At 48.8% G+C, this 18,161-nt stretch overlaps 1 protein-coding gene across 1 annotated transcript in view; it reads left to right on the top strand.

Annotated features, from left to right (window-relative positions):
- Window positions 1-18,161, top strand: part of FLI1 (Fli-1 proto-oncogene, ETS transcription factor) — a 152,502-nt gene that overhangs the window by 98,439 nt on the left and 35,902 nt on the right. The window contains exons 3-4 of the mRNA XM_029075515.2: window positions 8,331-8,485; window positions 12,030-12,233. Coding sequence (XP_028931348.1) covers window positions 8,331-8,485; window positions 12,030-12,233 — 359 coding nt within the window. The remainder of the gene's footprint in view (window positions 1-8,330; window positions 8,486-12,029; window positions 12,234-18,161) is intronic.

The following is an 18,161-nucleotide window of genomic DNA, read 5'->3' as shown; positions in this document are numbered from 1 at the left end:
CCTCCTCCTACTCAAACTCCTCTGCTCCTTCCTCTTCTCCTCCTTCTCTTCCTCCCCTTCTTGCTCCATGTGTGTGTTAGGTTGTTATATTGTACTCTCCCAAGTGCTTAGTACAGTCCTCTGCACATAGTACTGACTGATCTTCAGGTCTACCTGTGGGCACCAAAAATGTTGCCACATCAAATCTCATTTACAAAAAGCAGAGACACTCCACTGGGATGCTCAGAGATTCAGTACTGCCTTCTCCATGGGTGAAAATGTAGGGTGTCCAGGCCCCAACCCTGCAGCTCTGCCCCAGCAGTTCCGCCTCTGCTTGAGGTTGGGATGGGGGCAACTGGCTGATCTGGGTATGAAGGTGGATCTCAGGAGCATACATTTATGCAGAAAGGACTGCTCTTGCAAATCTTGTGCGAGGCAGTCTGGTTCGGTGGGAAGAACATATTACTGGAAGTCTGGACACCCAGGTTCTAGTCCCAGCTCTGCCAGGCTTGCTGTGAGATTGTTGACTACTTGATTTCAGCAGGCTTCAACTTCCTCAACTGAAAAATGGGGATACCTGTTCTCTTTCCCTCTTAAATGGTGAGCCCTCTGAGTTTGAGAGTAGGTCCAATCTGATAATCTTGTCTCTATGCCAGCAGCTCACACAGTATTTAGCACCTATTAAATCCTCAATAAATACTACCGGGGTCACTATTGCTATCTTAATTACTCTGATCATGGATCCTACAGGATCTCAAAGGTTGGGAGCAGATCTAGCCCTATCCCTTCTGGCTCCCAGAGAGGAATTTGATTGGTCAAGCAGGTAATCAATTCTTCAATAATAATGATGATGGTATTTGTTAAGTTCTATGTGCCAAGTTCTGTTCTAAACCCTGGGATAGATACAAGGTAATCAGATTGTCCCACGTGGGGCACACAGTCTTAATCCCCATTTGACAGTTGAGGTAACTGGGACACAGAGAAGTTAAGTGACTTGCCCAGAGTCACACAGCTGATAAGTGACAGAGCCAGGATTAGAACCCACGACTTCTGACTCCCAAGCCCATACTCTTTCCACTAAACCACACTGAAAGTCTATATTCCCACTGTGTCTTTGGAGCAGCTAGTGCCTCAGATCGCAGTCAACAAGGGAACCAGGAAGGGAATCGTAGAGAAGAGGAATTCTAACTTTTGACTGTACCTCACTCTCACCCTCTTTGTCTTCTATGTCTGTTCCCCCAGGCAGGAACTCCCAACCTCCCTCCCCAAATCTGATAGACCCCCCCAGCTCTCCCCACAGGCAGAGTCCTCCTAAAATCCCATCTCATCCAACAAGCCTTCTCCTGATTAGTTCATTTCCTCTTTTATATCATATTTTTGTATGGTATTTGTTAAGTGCTTACTATGTGCCAGGAACTGTCCTAGAGTGCTGGAGTAGATACAAGCTAATCAGTTTGGACACAGTCCATGTCCCACCTGGGGCTCACAGTTTTAATCCCCATTTTACAGATGAAGTAATATTAATCTTATTATATTATATTCCTTTGTTATATTGTACACTCTGAAGGACTGTGTGCAGAGATCTGTACTAAGGTGTGCAAGGCTCACCTGAAGTGCTCAATAAATAATAATATTAGTATTATTATTACATTTGTTAAGTGCTTACTATGTTCCACGCACCGTTCTAAGCCCTGGGGTAGATACAATGTTGGGCATAGTCCCAGTTTCATATGGGACTCACAGTCTAAAGGGGAGGGAGTAAAGGTATTAAACCCTCATTTTACAGATGAGGAAGCTGTTCACAGAGAAGTTAAGTAACCTGCCCAAAGTCACACATTAGACAAATGCAGGATTAGAACCTAGGTCCTCTGACTCCCAGGCACATGCTCTTTCCATTAGGCCCCACTGTTTCAATCGATGATTGATCGATTGATTGACTGGACTCCCAGCACCCCACGTCATACAAACCCACCAGCCGTCTGCCTCGCTAATGTCTATTGTGAATGCTTACTTTTGCATATGTGTTCTTCAAAGGTGCTTTCAATTACTTCCTTTGATTACTCTATCTATAAATATTTCCCTCATTTTGGGCAGGGGATGTGTCCCTACTATGTTTTTTTTGCTTCTCAAATGCTTTTGTACTGTGAAATTCAGCCAGTAGACACTCAGTGAATACTACTTCTGCTGCTACTACTACTGCTGTTGCTACTACAGGGTAGAACCTATTTGGGGTCAACCTTTGGGTCACTAATAATAATAATAATTGTGATATTTGTTAAGCGCTCACTATGTGCCAGGCTGTACTAAGCACTGAGGTGGATACAAGTAGATCGGGTTGGAACCGGTCCCTGTCCCGTGTGCAACTCCCATTCTCAAGCCTCATTTTACAGATGAGGTAATTGAGGCCCAGAGAAGTGAAGTGACTTGCCCAAAGTCACACAGCAGACAGGCGGCAGATTAGAATCCATGACTTTCTGATTCCCAGTCACATGCTCTAGACACCAAGCCAAGCTGCTAGTCTTGGTCCAGACTAAACACATCCAACCTGGCCTTCACCCTTTTTGGGGACTGGAGATGATTGAAGAGGGGCTGTGGGGAGATGTTGGGGCGGAGGGGTGAGGAAGGAAGCCCATCAGGTCCCTGGTGCCTAATTAACTTCCTCTCACACCCATGTGAGCTCAAATGGGAACAGGGAGCAGGGCTATTTTAGACAAATGCCTTCACTAGGATTGAAATACCACCTGCAGTAGAAAGCGGGAGGCCTAGAGAAACAGAACTGATATTTAAGGGACCTGGGTTCAAATCCCAGCTCTGCTATTAGCTTGCTGCATGACCTTTCAGGGACTCGGTCCCCTTATCTGTCAAATGAGGGAGGGAAACAGCGTATTATAATGGATAGAACACGGGCCTGGGAGTGAGGATGTCATAGGTTCTAATCCCGCCTTTGCCACATGTCTGCTGTGTGACTTGGGCAAGTTACTTCATTTCTCTGGGCCTCAGCTACCTCATCTGTAAAATGGGGATCAAGACCCTGAGTCCCACAAGGGACAGGGGCTGTGTCCAACCCGATTTGCTTGTATCTACCCCAGTGTTTAGTACAGTGCTTGACACACAGTAAGCACTTAACAAATATCATTATTATTATTATTATTATTAAGATCCCTGTTATTAGATTTTGAGCTCCATGGGAGAAAAGGACTCCGTCCAACCTGCTTATCTTGTATTCATCCCAGTGCGCTTGGCACATAATAAGGGTTTTGTAAATGCCATGACTAACTAATGCGGTGTGAAGATTGGGAAGAGTTTTAGACTTGTCTGTGTGGAAAAAATGCTAGAATTCTGCACTCTCTGACATAGTACTCATGAACAGTGATCTTGGCTTTGCCAGTACAAGCTCAGAACTACCTCTGCCAGGGAATGCCCTGAGTCTCCATTACGTGACCCTTTCCAACAGGGCTGGAGAGAGTAATCCAGAAAGGCTTTGGATCTGGGGAACTCTGGCTTTGTGGTTCTCCCAGGTCCCCCACCCCTTAGAAGAAGAAGATCCCACCTGAGGCATCAAGCAGGCTTGGACCAGCTCCCAGGGCCTTTCTCAGATGTAAACTTCAATGGCTCCATCCAAGCTGTGGTCTGCAAAAACTCTCAGCTCTATTCTGTGTGAGCTGAGGAAAGATGGGAAACATTCTAGTCGGGAAAGAGAACCGATGTATGGAAATGCGAGAGGTGGTTGGCTGGGCCACATTGTCCATGTGACCACTCTCCCTTCATGGCTGGTCCATAGACACTGATGACCTGGTGCAAAGCATCATGTTAATTTCAGCTGGTCCTGCCAAGATTGTGCCACACATGGCAGGCGAGTATGATAATCCGCTCACATTCAATGCTGGCCCTATCTACCTGAGCTGTGGGGGCATAATTCCTTGGCCCTGCCTATCCCAGGGACCTTCCACCCCTAAACACACTAGCAAATGCTTCATCACTTATGGGTCTAGAGCGTGAAAGATGGAAGCATGTGTGTCATTGCCCTTCATATGCCACAAGCTATTTTCAGGTCAGCTAGTGGGCCGGCAACATTTCCGGAGTCCACCCCCAGCCTGGGCAGAGGCAAATTCTGAACCCGGTGTAGATTGTCCCACTCTTGACCTGGAGGATATGTCCTCTTCAAACTGCTAGTGAGAGAGAACAGTGTAGACCATGTCTGTTTGGCTTCTGCCTCATCTTGGGCTGAATCTTACAGAAAGAACACACACGTTGCCAGGCCTGCAACTCAGCAGGGCTGCTTGGGGTTAAAACAGCCAGTAGGATGCACAGAAGAAGAAGGTACTCAGAGGAACACAAAACATACAAGAAGGACGTTGTCTCTCCCTGTTCCTGGGGCCTTGTCCCTGTTCAAGTCATTCAAGTCGACTCACAGAGAATATTGACATTCGTTCTCTGAGTCCCTCATGGGCTCACCAAAGTGCAGGAAAGCTCATTCTGGGAATAGACGAATGTTCCATCTGGCCCAGGGGCCACAGGTCTGATGGAAAAACCACAGGTCTCAGACACCGTGAGGAAATCCTGAGGCCTTGGGCAGCCTCAATCAATCCCTCCGTCAGCGGCACAGACAGAGATGTGTATTAAGGACTCTGGAGAATGTGGTCACATTAGATGGACATGACAGTATTTCCACGTCCATATCTCAACTGCAGGATCTGAGAAGAACCCTCTCTTCAGTCCCAATGGGGCAGCCCTGGGCCCCCCCAGCCCCCTGCCTCAACACTGCCAGCTGCAGGGCCAAGCGGCCGCCATCTACTGGCTGGCACCGCCGGCCACCGACGAACAAAACCTCACTCCCTCCCCTGCCCCCTCCCTCTTGCTTTCAGCGGGCCCTCTTCACAGCCTCCAGCTGCCTTGATAAAGAGCAGCCGCTTTTATTCTGCATTTCACCTGGGCTCCGAGCAGTAGCCGCTTGGCCAGAGGGGAGAGAGGCTCGTGCTTTCTGGGGGAGGATGCCCGAAGCTGTGGGGTCCCTGAGAGTGGAGGGAACACCGGCCGCCAGGTAAACGCATGGCCTTTGGCCATTCTCCCAAGTGGCCCAAGGTGGGGGTTGCGGGGAGGCTGGCTTCCTGTTGGTTCAGAGGCAGAATGGGAACTGGGAGGGAGAAATGGGCCTGGGGGTGACCTGGGTGGGGTTGGCTCAGAAGGGCCAAGCTGCAGGGATGCATCAGTTGGAGAGAGAGAGGACAAGAGAAAAGGCAAGGTGGGTGTGAAGGAGAGCAGTGTAGACAGCACAAGAAAGGGAAGACCCAGAGCTCCAGGGGAATATATCCCTGAGGAGTACAAAGAGTAGGAAGGAAAGAGAGAATCCACAAGAAACTTGGCAATTCTGGACCCCTTCTTCTGATTCTGAGGTGCCCTCAAATTTCCAGAGATCTCCTTCCACCCCTCTTTCTCTTCTGCCAGGATCAATCTTCCTTCTCAGCATCCTCTCTACCTAATGAGGCACCCTCATAGGGGTGACTCCCAGAGCCCTGACCCTTCCTCTGCCCCCAATGGACTCTTCCGTCAGGGATGCCCAGTGAACCACAGTCTTGTCTGTGGTGGCTCTGGTGCTGGGCTTTTTTTGCCACTCCTGGGCCCTATCCTCTCTCCCAGGCCTCATCGTTTGGAAATAGTGGGAAATCCTGGCATTTCCTGCCTGTTAGTGGCCTCTTGACTTTTCCTTGCCTCCTAGTGCCCTGCCTGGACACTGGGCCAGCTTTAGACTAGCTGAGAAGCTGAAAGATACAGTGAAAAGGAAAGGAATCCAATCCCTATTCCTAAAGAGGCCAAGTTTTCAAATGAAGGAACAATCTTAAACATAGGTAAAAGGTGAAACGGTTCAAGAGGTAAAGTCACTGGAGGGTCAGAACGTAATGTTGATCGTGAAAAATTCCTCTGAGGAAATCTGCAGAACCAAGAGTATCATGGGCGAACCCCTGATTTCCCAGCCTACTGGCTCTAGAGCTGCTACCTTCCCCTCCCAGGTTTCTGGGAACACAGGCACCACCCTGAAGTCTCAGTACTCAGCAGCACGAGCCAAGGTAGAGGGAAGGCCAAACATTGAAAGTGAAAATGCTGGGCAACTGATGCCAAATCCACCCAGGAGAGGGACCAGACAAAAGCTAAACCAGACTGGCCCAAATTAAACTGGAAGAGTGGCCTTCATAACTGGGGACATTTCTGCTCTGTGGACCCTTGTCCCAGTTCTGTCCCCGGGCCCTGAGGGCTTTGAGCAATCCCCATCGCCCCCACTAGCCCTGAAACCAGTCTGCAAAGGCTGACAATGTTTCAGTATTCCCCTCCTCTCTGGCTGCTCTGTCTCATTCTCTCTGGGGAAGGCTGCGGGGGAGAGAAAGCCAGCTCCTGGTAGAGCCCTGGTGTCTCTCTGGGAGTGCATGGCCCAGGCCTGCTGCCGAAAAAGCCAAATGAATGAATCCTGATGAAGAACCCCAGTGTGCTACTGTCTCTCTCTGACTGCCATGGGGACGTTAAGCCTTCAGCAGTTTGGGACTCTGATTGCCTGGTTTTGGTTCTCTGCCTGGAAAACAGTAGACGAAATAGTAAAACCTTAAATTCTAACATGTGTAAGTTACACATCTTATTTTCATTTTCAGGCCGGGCTTCCCCCTAGTAAGACATGAGGAAAAAATTACCGTCTGACTTCTAATATCTCAGTGGAGCATTTATCTCCCAGCTATGATAAGTGATCTTCAATATTCCCCCCTCCTCAGATTAAGAAACAAATTTATTTAATGTACTTTACTGCATACGTCCAGACTCCCTCCTCCCGTGCCGATGCCGGGGACTCGGAATTTGTCGGACCGTACCTCTACAGCGCCATGCTCCCCCTGGGGCTCTTTGGGTGAACCCCTGACTGCCCCTCTGTCCTGTGACCACTGGGGGATGTGCTGTGAGGGCCTGAGGTAGCCAATTGTCTCCAGCCACAGGGGCTGGCCGACTCAAGGTCCGTAGGGCTGTCCAATTTTTGGGACTTTAGAAGAGTCGGAGGCCGCTAAACGACCCCGGCTGGACGGTATTTGAATCTTTGAATCTGGAAGCATGATGTGGATGGAATTACTGCCAGGGTTTGCTTGGACTCTTTTCTCTCTGTCTCTCTCATTCTCTCTCTCACTCATCTGATCTCTCTTACTGTCTCTGCCTCTCTGTGTCTCTGCCTCTGTCTCTTTATGTTTATTCTCTCTCCATCTCCCTTTCTTGCATTTTTTCTGTCTTGGTCTCTGCCTCTGCTTCTCTTATCCTTATCTCTCTGCATGTCATTCTTCCTCTGTATCTCTTTCTCTGTCCGTCTCTCCGTCTCCCTTTCTTTCTGTCTTTGTCTCTCCCTGTCTCATTTTTTCTAACTCAGCTTCTCTTCCTCTACTTCTCTCAGTCTTTGTCTCTCTCTGCATCTCTTTTCAACTTCTGTTTTTCTTTCTCTCTTCCTGTCTCTATCTTTCTCTCTGTACCTCTCTGTGTATCTCTGTCTCTATCACTCTGTGTCACTTTATCTGTCTAGTTCTCTTTACATCTCCTTCTGCCTCCCATCAAGTCTCCTGCTAGAGCTGGCCACAGCAGAAATCTCCCCATAGCCTTCCTCAGCATTTCTGCTCCCCATGAGGCTTCCCCAACCCCATGGCTATCTCGGCACTGCTGAGGAGCACAGTCCAGGATCCATAGAATCAAGGGCTTGGCTCCCCACATCCCTGCCCCTAGTGGGTTCTTATGGGTTGGGTGTAGGGAAGGGGGCCATGGACATTGGAGCCATGGGAGTGGGGGCCCTGGGGTTGGGATGGCAGGCCCCTCTCTGGATTTCACTTTGGTGAAACAGACCATAGACTCTGTCTGTATCAGAGCCCTGAAGTCACAAGGCAAGAACCTCGAATATGCTGATGTAATTAGCAAAATCGGTGTCTTCCAGAGCTCAACTTTGCTGCAAGTGTTCCGCCCCAAGGGGCACAGCCTGGCACCCAGCTGGACACAAGGGTTCTGCCCCAAGGGGCACAGCCTGACACGCGGGTGGCCTCAAGGGTCCTACAAATAAGGCACAGCCCACTTCCTGGCCAGCCACAATCATCTCCAGTTGAGGCCTGGGAGTTCAGCCTCCTAGTCCCCTCCTCCTACCATCCCCCTGCCCCCAGCTGCTGGCCAAGCACCTCTGACCAGGGTCAGCGGGGGCTGTGGAAACCAGGACCTGGAGCTTCTCCAATGGTCAGAAGTGGTCATTTTAGGTCTGGCAGAGTCTCTGGGCTGGGTATGAGGCAGCTTGTGTTGGTAGTGGCAATGGTATCTCTCTGATGAATGCAGTGTATGCTCCCCTCCCCTCCCAGGGAATCTCCAGTGGATTGCAGTGTGAGCAAATGCGGCAAGCTGGTGGGCAGCGGCGAGTCCAACCCGATGAACTACAACTCATACATGGAGGAGAAGAACGGACCACCCCCACCCAATATGACCACCAATGAGCGGAGAGTCATCGTCCCCGCAGGTACCTAGGGATCAAAGGGGTCTGAAAGTCTTCAATGCCCAGCCCTGCCCTGGCCTCTGCCTGGAAGACGAGGCAGGCAGATGGGCAACTGTGATGGGTGGGAATCTCCCTGTGCCTCAGAGTGGGGCCAGCAGCTCCAAGCCCCTAGCTCAAATCCACAGGCCAGACCTGCCTGCTGGATTATAACAGGAGGGATCTAGGCTAGACCAGAGGTAGAACTCCCTGATTGTAAGCCTTGGTGAGTTCCCAGGGCAGAATACCAATGGAACCACTAAACTTTCCCTTTTTTGGAGATTTTTATCTACAGTAGACAGAGACCTTCCCCAACCATCCGGGTGTGTTCAGGTGCATTTATGCCTGGAGGTGGGGGCAGGCTGATGACCTTTCGAAGCAGCCATGCAAATAACCAACGTGTTGAAGCCTAAAGGCCACATCTTCTACTAAGGGAGAAAAATAAAGACCCATTGGCTGGAATAATTAGTAATCTGTTTGTTGTGGGGGGAAGGGGCAGTCCGTGTGTGTGTGTGTGTGTGTGTGTGTGTGTGTGAATGCAAGTGTGTAGACAGACCTTGCTCACGGTCAAAAAATAGTGTCTCATTTCAAGTGGGGGTGAAGATGGCTGACCAAATACATATTAATCCTGGGTGGGTGTGAGGCCAAAGGGTCCAAAGTGGTATTCCAAAACTCCTAAGTTTCCTAAGAGTACAGAAACCAAGACCTGATCAAAGCTCCCTTTTGAATTCCCTGACTCTCGGCAGTCCAGCCCAGCCCAGTCCTCAAGCTCTCTCCTTGTGTCACCCCTGGGCCGTTAGGGTTATAGTGTCGGCTTTCTGGCTCTGGGCCTCTTGGTGGGGTGAGCTCAGAAATCAGAGCAATAGGAGGCCTGGCGGAGCACCAGGCTGGATTTACAGCAGAGTTTGGGAGACAGGTAGGAGCTGGACCACAGATCATCAACAGCTGGGGACTCAGATGGAAGAGACAAGAGCTAAATCATCCAGGAAACGCATTTGGAAAAGTTTAACCCGATCCAGAGTGAGAGATTTATCATCCATTGTACGGCTACAAGCGAGAGAAAAACATCGTGCGAGGGCCGAATGTAAATAAATCAATAAATAAACTCAGGAAAAAATGTGTTTGGGCAGACTGAGGCCTGGGTGGGACATGATGGGCCTGGATAGGAGTTGTGGGAGAAGCAGAGGAGGCCAGCTGAAATTTTGAGCACTGCTGAAGAATTTTTTCCTTTACAAATTGGAGTGGCCTTGGCTGCCTGGCCACCTTGCTCAGGGCCTCAGCCATTTCTGATTGTGCTGAGAGGAAAAAAAGGCAAGTGCTTAGGGGAGAAGATTCTACTTCTGCTGCCTCTAACACACACACACTCACACACTCACCCACAGGCATGCATGCACTCTGATACACTTACCCATATATCCAAAGATTCTCACTCTCCTTGTTGCACCCAAGGGGTAGTTAGTGTCCAGTGCCATAGCCAGTGCCACTCCTAATGCCAGGTGTCATGTACAGCTTAACAAATACTATAATTATTATTGATCACTTTCTGTGTCCTAAGGACTTAGGAGAATATAATATAGCAGTATAACAGACATATTCCTTGCCCATGACAAGCTTACAGTTTAGAGGGGAGACAGACATTAACATAAAAAAATTAATTACAGATTTGTATATTAGTGATGTGGGGCTGGGACAGGGGATGAATAAAAGGGGCCAATCAGGGTGATGCAGAAGGGAGTTGAAGAAAAGGAAAAGAAGACTTAGTTAGGGAAGGCCTCTTAGAGGAGTTGTGCCTTCAATGAGCTTCGAAGGAGGGGAGAGTAATTGTCTGTCAGACATGAGAAGGGAAGGCGTTCCAGGCCAGAGGCAGGACGTGAGTGAGAGTTTGATGGCGAGACACATGAGATCGAGGTGTGAGAAGGTTAGCATTAGAGGAGCGAAGTGTGTGGGCTGGCTTGTAATAGGAGAGTATCGAGGTGAGATAGAAGGGGCTCTTGCCCTGCAGAAAATCATAATCAAATTGAGCTTAGAATCAGGCTCAGTAAAGTTTAATCCCACAGTACCATCAATATGTGGAAAGTTAAACCAAGTATTAGGAAATAGGAAAAAAAAACAAGAACTTACCTTCTTCCTTTCTCCTCGGGATGAGGGCATTCTTGATGGGTAGGGGAGGGAGAAGTGACTGGAAAGTGGACCCATGGGTAATTTGTTTAGAAAGGTGGTCCTGGAACTCCACTTCCACTGCTCCCCAGTTAATTTTTAACCCAGTGATTGATTTTTTTAGGGTACTTATTAAGGATTTACTGTGTGCCAAGCACTGTTCTAAACAATAGGGTAGGTACAAGATAATCAGGTTGGACTCAGTCCCTGTCCTGCTGACTGAATGATTATTTATAAAGGTGGTCCCAGACCTCCACCCCCAATTTGTTGATTACTCATTAAAACTTGTCAAATTCAGAAGGAACCTGAGAAGCTGAGAAGCCGAGAAGAAGTGTGGTCTAGTGGACAGAGCACGGGCCTGGGAGTCCTTTCCAGGATCCGCTGCTTGTCTACTTTGTGAACTTGGGAAAGTCGTTTCACTTCTCTGTGCCTCTGTCACCTCATCTGTAAATGGAGATTAAGACTGTGCACCCCATGTGGGACAGGGACTGTGTTCAACTTGATTAGCTAGTATCTACCCCAGTGCTTAGGACAGTGCCTGGCATATTGTAACTGCTTAACAAATTCTACAAAAAGAATTGTAAATGTCATTAAAGCAAGATGACAGAAACTTTGCAAAGTTCAGGGAGAGATGAAGGAGAACATTGGTCACCAGGAAGCAAGTGATAAAAAAGGCTAAATGGAGGCAGAAGTCTGAGTACTGGTGTGTGTGTGTGTGTGTGTGTGTGTGTGTGTGTGTAGCTATGCAAGTTAGCGATGGGAGTTGGAATGAGAGATGGTTCATCCCTCACCACGAGACTGGCTACCCAGGAAGAAAAGCAATATCTTGTTCTTCAAAAAGGCTCAGTTCTTCCAACACATTTTGGATTGAAGGCTGTAGGTCTCCTCCCACCATGTGGGTGGAAGGCGATACGACGTGAAAGAAACACAGTCTTGTCCAGGTGTGTTGCAGCAATCAAGCCAAGTGATCGACAAACCTAGTTTTCCTAAATGTGGGGTTGGTCAAGAGCCTCACCCCCACGTTGGAAGAAAACTGAGGCTATCCTGGTGTTGCTGTTAGAGGAGACACTATTCTGCTCCAGGATGACTCTGCTTAATGCCCACTCTTCTTATGAAGAGGTGAGCCTTTGTATGAAGTAGGCGAGTTTCCATAAGAGATAGAACCTCTGGGAAACAGCAAGAGTTATCTAGACTTCAAGCTCGTTGTTGGTAGGCAACATGCCTCCCAACTGTTATTTTGTACTCTGCTAAGTGCTTAGTTCAGTGCTGTGTACCCAGTTAGTGCTCAATCAATACCAATGACTGATTGAACTAATCTGGGAGCAGGGCCCGCTCGAGCGATCTCTACTGATTGAACGCATTTTCTTTCCACTAGATCCCAACCTCTGGACCCAGGATCATGTGCGCCAGTGGTTGGAATGGGCGATAAAGGAATACGGACTTTTGGAGATTGACACAACACTTTTCCAGAACATGGATGGCAAGGAGTTGTGTAAAATGAATAAGGAGGACTTCCTCCGAACCACCTCCCTCTACAACACGGAAGTGCTGTTATCTCACCTCAGTTACCTCAGGGAAAGTAAGTGTCTTTCCTCCACTCATGGCTGATGGCAGCCTGGTCCCCGAGTTCCAGACCTCTGGGGTGAAAGGATCTCTTAGAAACCTAACAATAATAATACGTTATATTATTAGTATCATTAGCAGGGCACTTATTAAGAACTTACTATCTGTTTAGAACTGTGCCAAGCAAATGGGCAAATAAAAGATAATCACATCAAATGCAGTCCCTCTCCCAAATGAGACTCACAATCTAAGAGGGGACAGCAGTTATCTTATCCCCTTTTTAAAGAGTAGGAAACTGAGGCAGAAGGAGATTGAGTGACTCACCCACATTTGACTCCTTGTTTTGATGGGATTTCAGAATTGAAGGCATCATCTCTGTGGTACCTCTGGGCAAAAGACAGATCTTTCTGCCATGGACCCGAATGTTTCAGGAATCAAGCTTCTCAGTGGAGTTTGATGGATGAGTTTCTGATAGATGAGGACCAAGGCCTCCCCAGCCAGGGACCTGAATCACTCCTAGCTGCAGACAGATTCCAATTCAGGTGCCGAGATTGTCTCTTCAGAGACTTCCCCTCTCTTCTGCAGGAAGACGGTGGGCCAGAAGCCTTATCCTGGACCAGCCCCCTGCGTTCATTTGGGGGACCCATGTCATCTTGGTTTCTGAGGAGAAGGGGTCAGACGTATGCATTTTGGGGGTTAATCCTCCAGTCCTGCTTGTTTGCCGATCCAACCATTTGGATTCTTTGGCATCGTGTGTTCTTAGGTGGTGGTGTGGGGGGTCCAGACTTCTGTCTGCTCACTCTCCTGCCCAGGCACTCGGGGAAGGGGATTAGACTTCTCTCCGGCAACTGCCTTCGACGTCTGCTCTCCGGATTGCAGGGAACTCCCCGCTGCCAAAACGCCTCTGGATGTTTTATTGGTTTTCCAGACATATTTCCAGGGATACTGGAAATACAGGAATAGAAGGGGGAGAGAGTCGAGGAGGGAGCATGAGGGGAGGGTTTGATTTCTTGCGCTTTGCCATCCTGATGCCTTTTGGGTGGGCTGCTTCCAAATCTCCTCCACTGGGTATAGGAAAGGAGCTATTGAGACCCTTGCCCATGAAGATGCTGCTGTTCCCATGGTGATCAGGGAGTGGATGAGGGAGGATTGCCTGGGCAGGGCTGGGCTCAGGTACAGGCATTGGACTGAACCCAGGAAGACTAGTCCAAAGTAAGACATCTCAGGAAAAGAGAATTCGCCCCAGAAGTCAGCCTACCCTAGCCCAAGCCCCAATGAAAATAGTCAACTCCTGGCCCTTGAACGACCCTCAAGGGGTCATCTTGTCCAACCCCCATCCCGAAACACAGGTTTTAGCAGCAGGGAAGGTAACACAACATTCTCCCATAACACTTTTTTTTTCAAGCAGAAGAATAATGGGTTTGTTCTCAGAAAATCAGTTGAAAGAGGAGGTAAGTGGTTGGTTGGGTTGGTTAGTTGGTGGTTGATTGAGGGGGCTCTGCAAGGGTTTGTCAAGGCTTATTGCCAAGGCGCCTGCGTTCTCCCAGACTCATCCCTTGGGCTTGCCTTCGGGCTTCACGGACCAGTGCTATCCTAGAGCCCCCCTCCCTCCGGGGGCAATGGCTAATATGATCTTAACCCCATCTACCAGTTTGGTGTAGCCATAGATGGTAAGGCCTCTGAGGGCGGAGATCGTGTCAATCAACTCTATTGTCTCTTCCAAACATTAGTACTTCACGTGCAGTAAATGCTCAATTAATATCACTGATTGAGAGATAGTAAGCTCTTTGTGGACAGGGATCCATATTACCAATTTTATTGTATTTTTCTTTCCCAAGAGAAAAATACAGTGCTCTGCACACAGTAAGTGTTCAATAAATGCGACTGATCAATCGATTGATAGGAGCCCGGGAAGCCTTATGAGTGTGGTGCCCCCTGGTGGGTGCTGCATGGACCCCTGATTACTATCCTCATTTTACATCTGTGAAAAAAGAGGTCAAGTACTTCAGAGAGAGTAACTAGCAGACTGTGACTTCTGTTAAGTCTAAGCTGGGGATTCTGGGAGATGAACTTGGTTCCGTGGCACTGGTTTCTCCCAAAAGGGTTCGCTGACTGTAGCTTCTGCCATTTCCTCACATATGGTAGCCTCTACTTCAGGACAGATAACTCGCCCCTCTCCCTCCTGTCCTGTCCTCATCCACACTTGGACATAAAGTTTTCCTTGGGCTTTTGGAATGAGCCCAAATAAGCCAATCCTATCCCTGCCTGGGCCCCATCCACCTCCCTTCTCTCACCCAGACCCCAGCTACAAGGCTTTGCCTGATTGGCTGCTGGCACCACCTCTTCTTCCCACACACCCCATTTGGCCGAGCCTGTATTTACAGATGACCCGTCGAGGGAAGTGAGATTTGGATGCTTTCAACCCAAGCACGGGCAGGACATCAAAGGACCCATATACTGCTCCCCAGAGGCAGTTAGGGCTCTTGACCCCGGAGGATTTTCTTTGGGGAGCCCAAGAGACCAGAGTGACAGCCAAGGGAGAGGGGACAGAGTTTATTTATTCATTTCAAGGGGTTTCTATTCTTTTCAATCTCTGACTTGTAGTGAACAGTGGCAGCCTAAAATGAGAAAGTACCCTGTGGAATGGGAAGGAATTGCAGAAGGTATCCCTCCTTCCCTCTCTCTAGCCCCATTTTTAATTTAAACCTTAATTGAAAACACATTTCCCTTTCTGAGGAGTTCCCACCAGTGAACTCAGAGTGTCGGGCAAAGGTGAAGGTCTGAGCAATTAAGTTGGAGAGGTTGGATGGGGTTGGGAGGGGGAAGACGGAAGTAGGATTCATGGGGAAAGAGCCCCTCCCCCCCCCCCGCCCCGCCAGCTACCCCTCTTAGCCCTCACTGATTCTGAGAACCACAAAGCCTGATTGCTGGAGCTCAGGGTCTGGATATTGGACTCCAGATCCCGGGAGGTTCTGTTGTAAACTAGGAGGAGAGGGTGCACTGTCTGGAAATGATGTTAGAGGAGATCGGAGACTGCGTCAACCAGAAAAACTCCCCACCCCTCTCCTGAGTCTATCTGGGATTCCTCAGGGGTCCAGACTAGCACCCAGTATGGGTTATTTCAAGTTGTATGTGGCTTTCATTGAAGCTGCTCCCAATTTGCTCTGTCTTAGTTGTGAAATTTCATCCTAGTGAAACCCAGAAATGATCTGGGGGTCTTGTAACTTCCAAAGGGATAAGTCATCAAATCTCTTTCCTGGCCACATTGAGGACCAGGAAGTACCCATCAGTGAAGAGGTTGGGCAGAGGGTGCCTACTTTCACTGGGGTGGAGAGGGGAATGGGGCTACAGACAGGGAGGGGACAAACTTTGAAGAGCTGACAGGCCTGAGAGCCCCCATTTTGGGTCTTTTCAGCCTTGAGGATGAGTGAGGCCAGTAGTCCAGCTTTCCCAGCTGTGGGGCCCCTCACTTCCATCATTCCCGTGGGGTGGGCATCTCTCTGGCTGGGGTTGAGCAGTCCACTGTTAAAACTGGCCAGGATATATGGTAGGCTGGGGAAGAAAAGAAGTAACTTGACCCTCTGTCAGTAATAGCAATGGCAGTATTTATTGAGCATGCACTTGGTGTGATGCATCAAGGCGCTTGCAAGTACAGATTAATCAAATGACATGTTCCCTGCACACAAGGAGCTTTCGTTTCCCTCTATAGGAGTAAGTCCTGCCACGAATGGTAGACTGAAAATGACTTGTTGGCAGGGATCACAGCTATTATTCTGTACTCTCCCAAGCACTTAAGTCAGTGCTCTGCACACAGTATGCACTCCAGAAAAAACATTGATTGACTGACTAACTCCATATGCTCTGCCTTGGAAGGCAGCATCCCCAGATCTGAGAGACCAACATTTGCCCCAGGACCCAGGGTTGAAGCTTAGCCTCCCTGAGTGAGAACGAGCCAGATTAACCTAGGCTCAAAGCCATTCTCTAGGGCCTCCGAGAGTTTATTCTAGGGCCCCCAAGAGTTTATTCGATGGGGTCTGAGGACGTGTCAAGCCATTGCTTCCTCCCTTTCGAGGAATGAAACCTGAAACAAGAACAGTCTTGTGGGCAAAATCCTTTTCTTAGCTCACTGTGAAATGTGTATTTCATGCCGGCTTAGAAGAGGTCAAGAAGGCCTTTCTCCCGGTGCTTTCTGGGAACTGCTGTGGAATGTGCTTTGGAAGGCCTCTGACCGAAGAGAACATTTTCTCCATGAGATCTGCCCCCTCTCTGGCCCAAAGTCTTACTATTGACTTGGACACATTCTCCCTCAAATCCCGATGGCTGAGGGAAGTTGTGCCTGGGGCAGGGAGCCGGGCCCTCCTGGGTTCTAATTCCTAATTCCTCCCTGGCCTTGAATGTGGCTCCTTCAGTTCCATTCCTCAACTTCCACTGGGCCCCAGGGCTGACTTCTGACTATTCATTCTACTGAGATGTTCTTGGAAAAGGGTAATGACAAGCAGCACCTGGTCGGTGTGTGTGGAAGCTTTGTACCCTCTCTCCCGCCCAATGCGCCCCAACTTCCACCCCCAACTGTGCCAGTGCCCAAAACCTGCAGCTTTCTCTTCCTCTCCTTCCGCTTTTCTTTGCTGCTCCTGGGGAGCCTCAGAAGCCAGGTGTGTGATTGCTGGTCACGTGATCCAGTCATGTGATCTGGAGCTGATGACACTCCAGCATTAAGCCAAATCCTCTAAACTATTCACAAGACAGTCCAGGTGCAGAGCGACCATGCATCCAACTCTATACTGGACATTCTGGTTTTCAGCTGGCCTGTCCCTGTCCAGTACAGATTTGGCAATGAATGCCTTTGTGTCTGGAGTTTTTATTCTGTGCCTCCAACCTATCACTCCCTCACTTCCTCCTGCAAATTCTAGGGCTCAGAAATGGCACCCGAATCCAGGAGGCTTGGGAAGGGAATACAGCAGTGACTCTGCAGTAAGATGTTGGGGGAACTGGGTATTCCCTGGAGAAATACCCTTAGTCAAGGCAGACTTCTGGAAAGTGTTCCAAAATGTTCCATTTTACTCTGTGTACTGGCATAACACACATGACACTCATTCACCTTTTTTTAAAAAAAATAGTGTTTATCAAGTGCTTACTATGTGCCAGACATTGTACTAAGCACTGGGGTAGACACTGAGTAATCAGTTTGGATACAGTCCATGTCCCACATGGAGCTCACAGTCTTAATCCTCATTTTATAGATTAGGTAACTGAAACACAGAGAAGTTAAGTGACTTGCCCAAGGTCACTCAGTAGATGAGTGGAGGAGCCGGGATTAGAATCCAGGTGCTTCTGACTCCCAGGCCTGTGCTCTATCCACTAAGCCACGCTGCTTTTCCAGAAAATGAAACACTGATTCCAGAGGGACTCCAACCCAGGACCTTCTGTGTGTAAAGTAGACAAGATAACCTTTACACTGTGGCACCATTCATTCATTCAAAGGTATTTATTGAGTGCTTATTGTGTGCAGAGCACTGTACTAAGCACTTGGGAGAGTACAATATAACAATAAACAGAGACATTCCCTGCCCACAGTGAGCTTACCTTCTAAAAAGGGGAACTGCACTATGCACCTGTAGTGTCAGTATCTGTAGTGGTCATCCATCATTCATTCATTCAATTATATTTATTGAGCTCTTACTGTGGGCAGATCAGTGTCCCTGGCCACCTGATCGAGTTTGGCCACTGGTCCCGGAAAGGATAGAGATTGCCTTTCCCACACATTAGCAGGGGACAGGGAGAGAGAAGCAGCAGCATCCAAATTCCTCCCCCCCCACCTTTATGATTGATGGTTTGCTTACCAACCCCAGTTAGGCACTTACCTCGTCTGTTAAATGGGGATTAAATCCTCCTCCCTCCATTTTAGACCGTGAGCCCCATGTGGGACAGGGACTGGGTCCAACCT

The sequence above is a fragment of the Ornithorhynchus anatinus genome, chromosome 11 (assembly GCF_004115215.2).
Source record: "Ornithorhynchus anatinus isolate Pmale09 chromosome 11, mOrnAna1.pri.v4, whole genome shotgun sequence".
NCBI classification, from domain to species: Eukaryota; Metazoa; Chordata; class Mammalia; order Monotremata; family Ornithorhynchidae; genus Ornithorhynchus; species Ornithorhynchus anatinus.
This window is presented reverse-complemented; position numbering and strand designations above follow the sequence as displayed.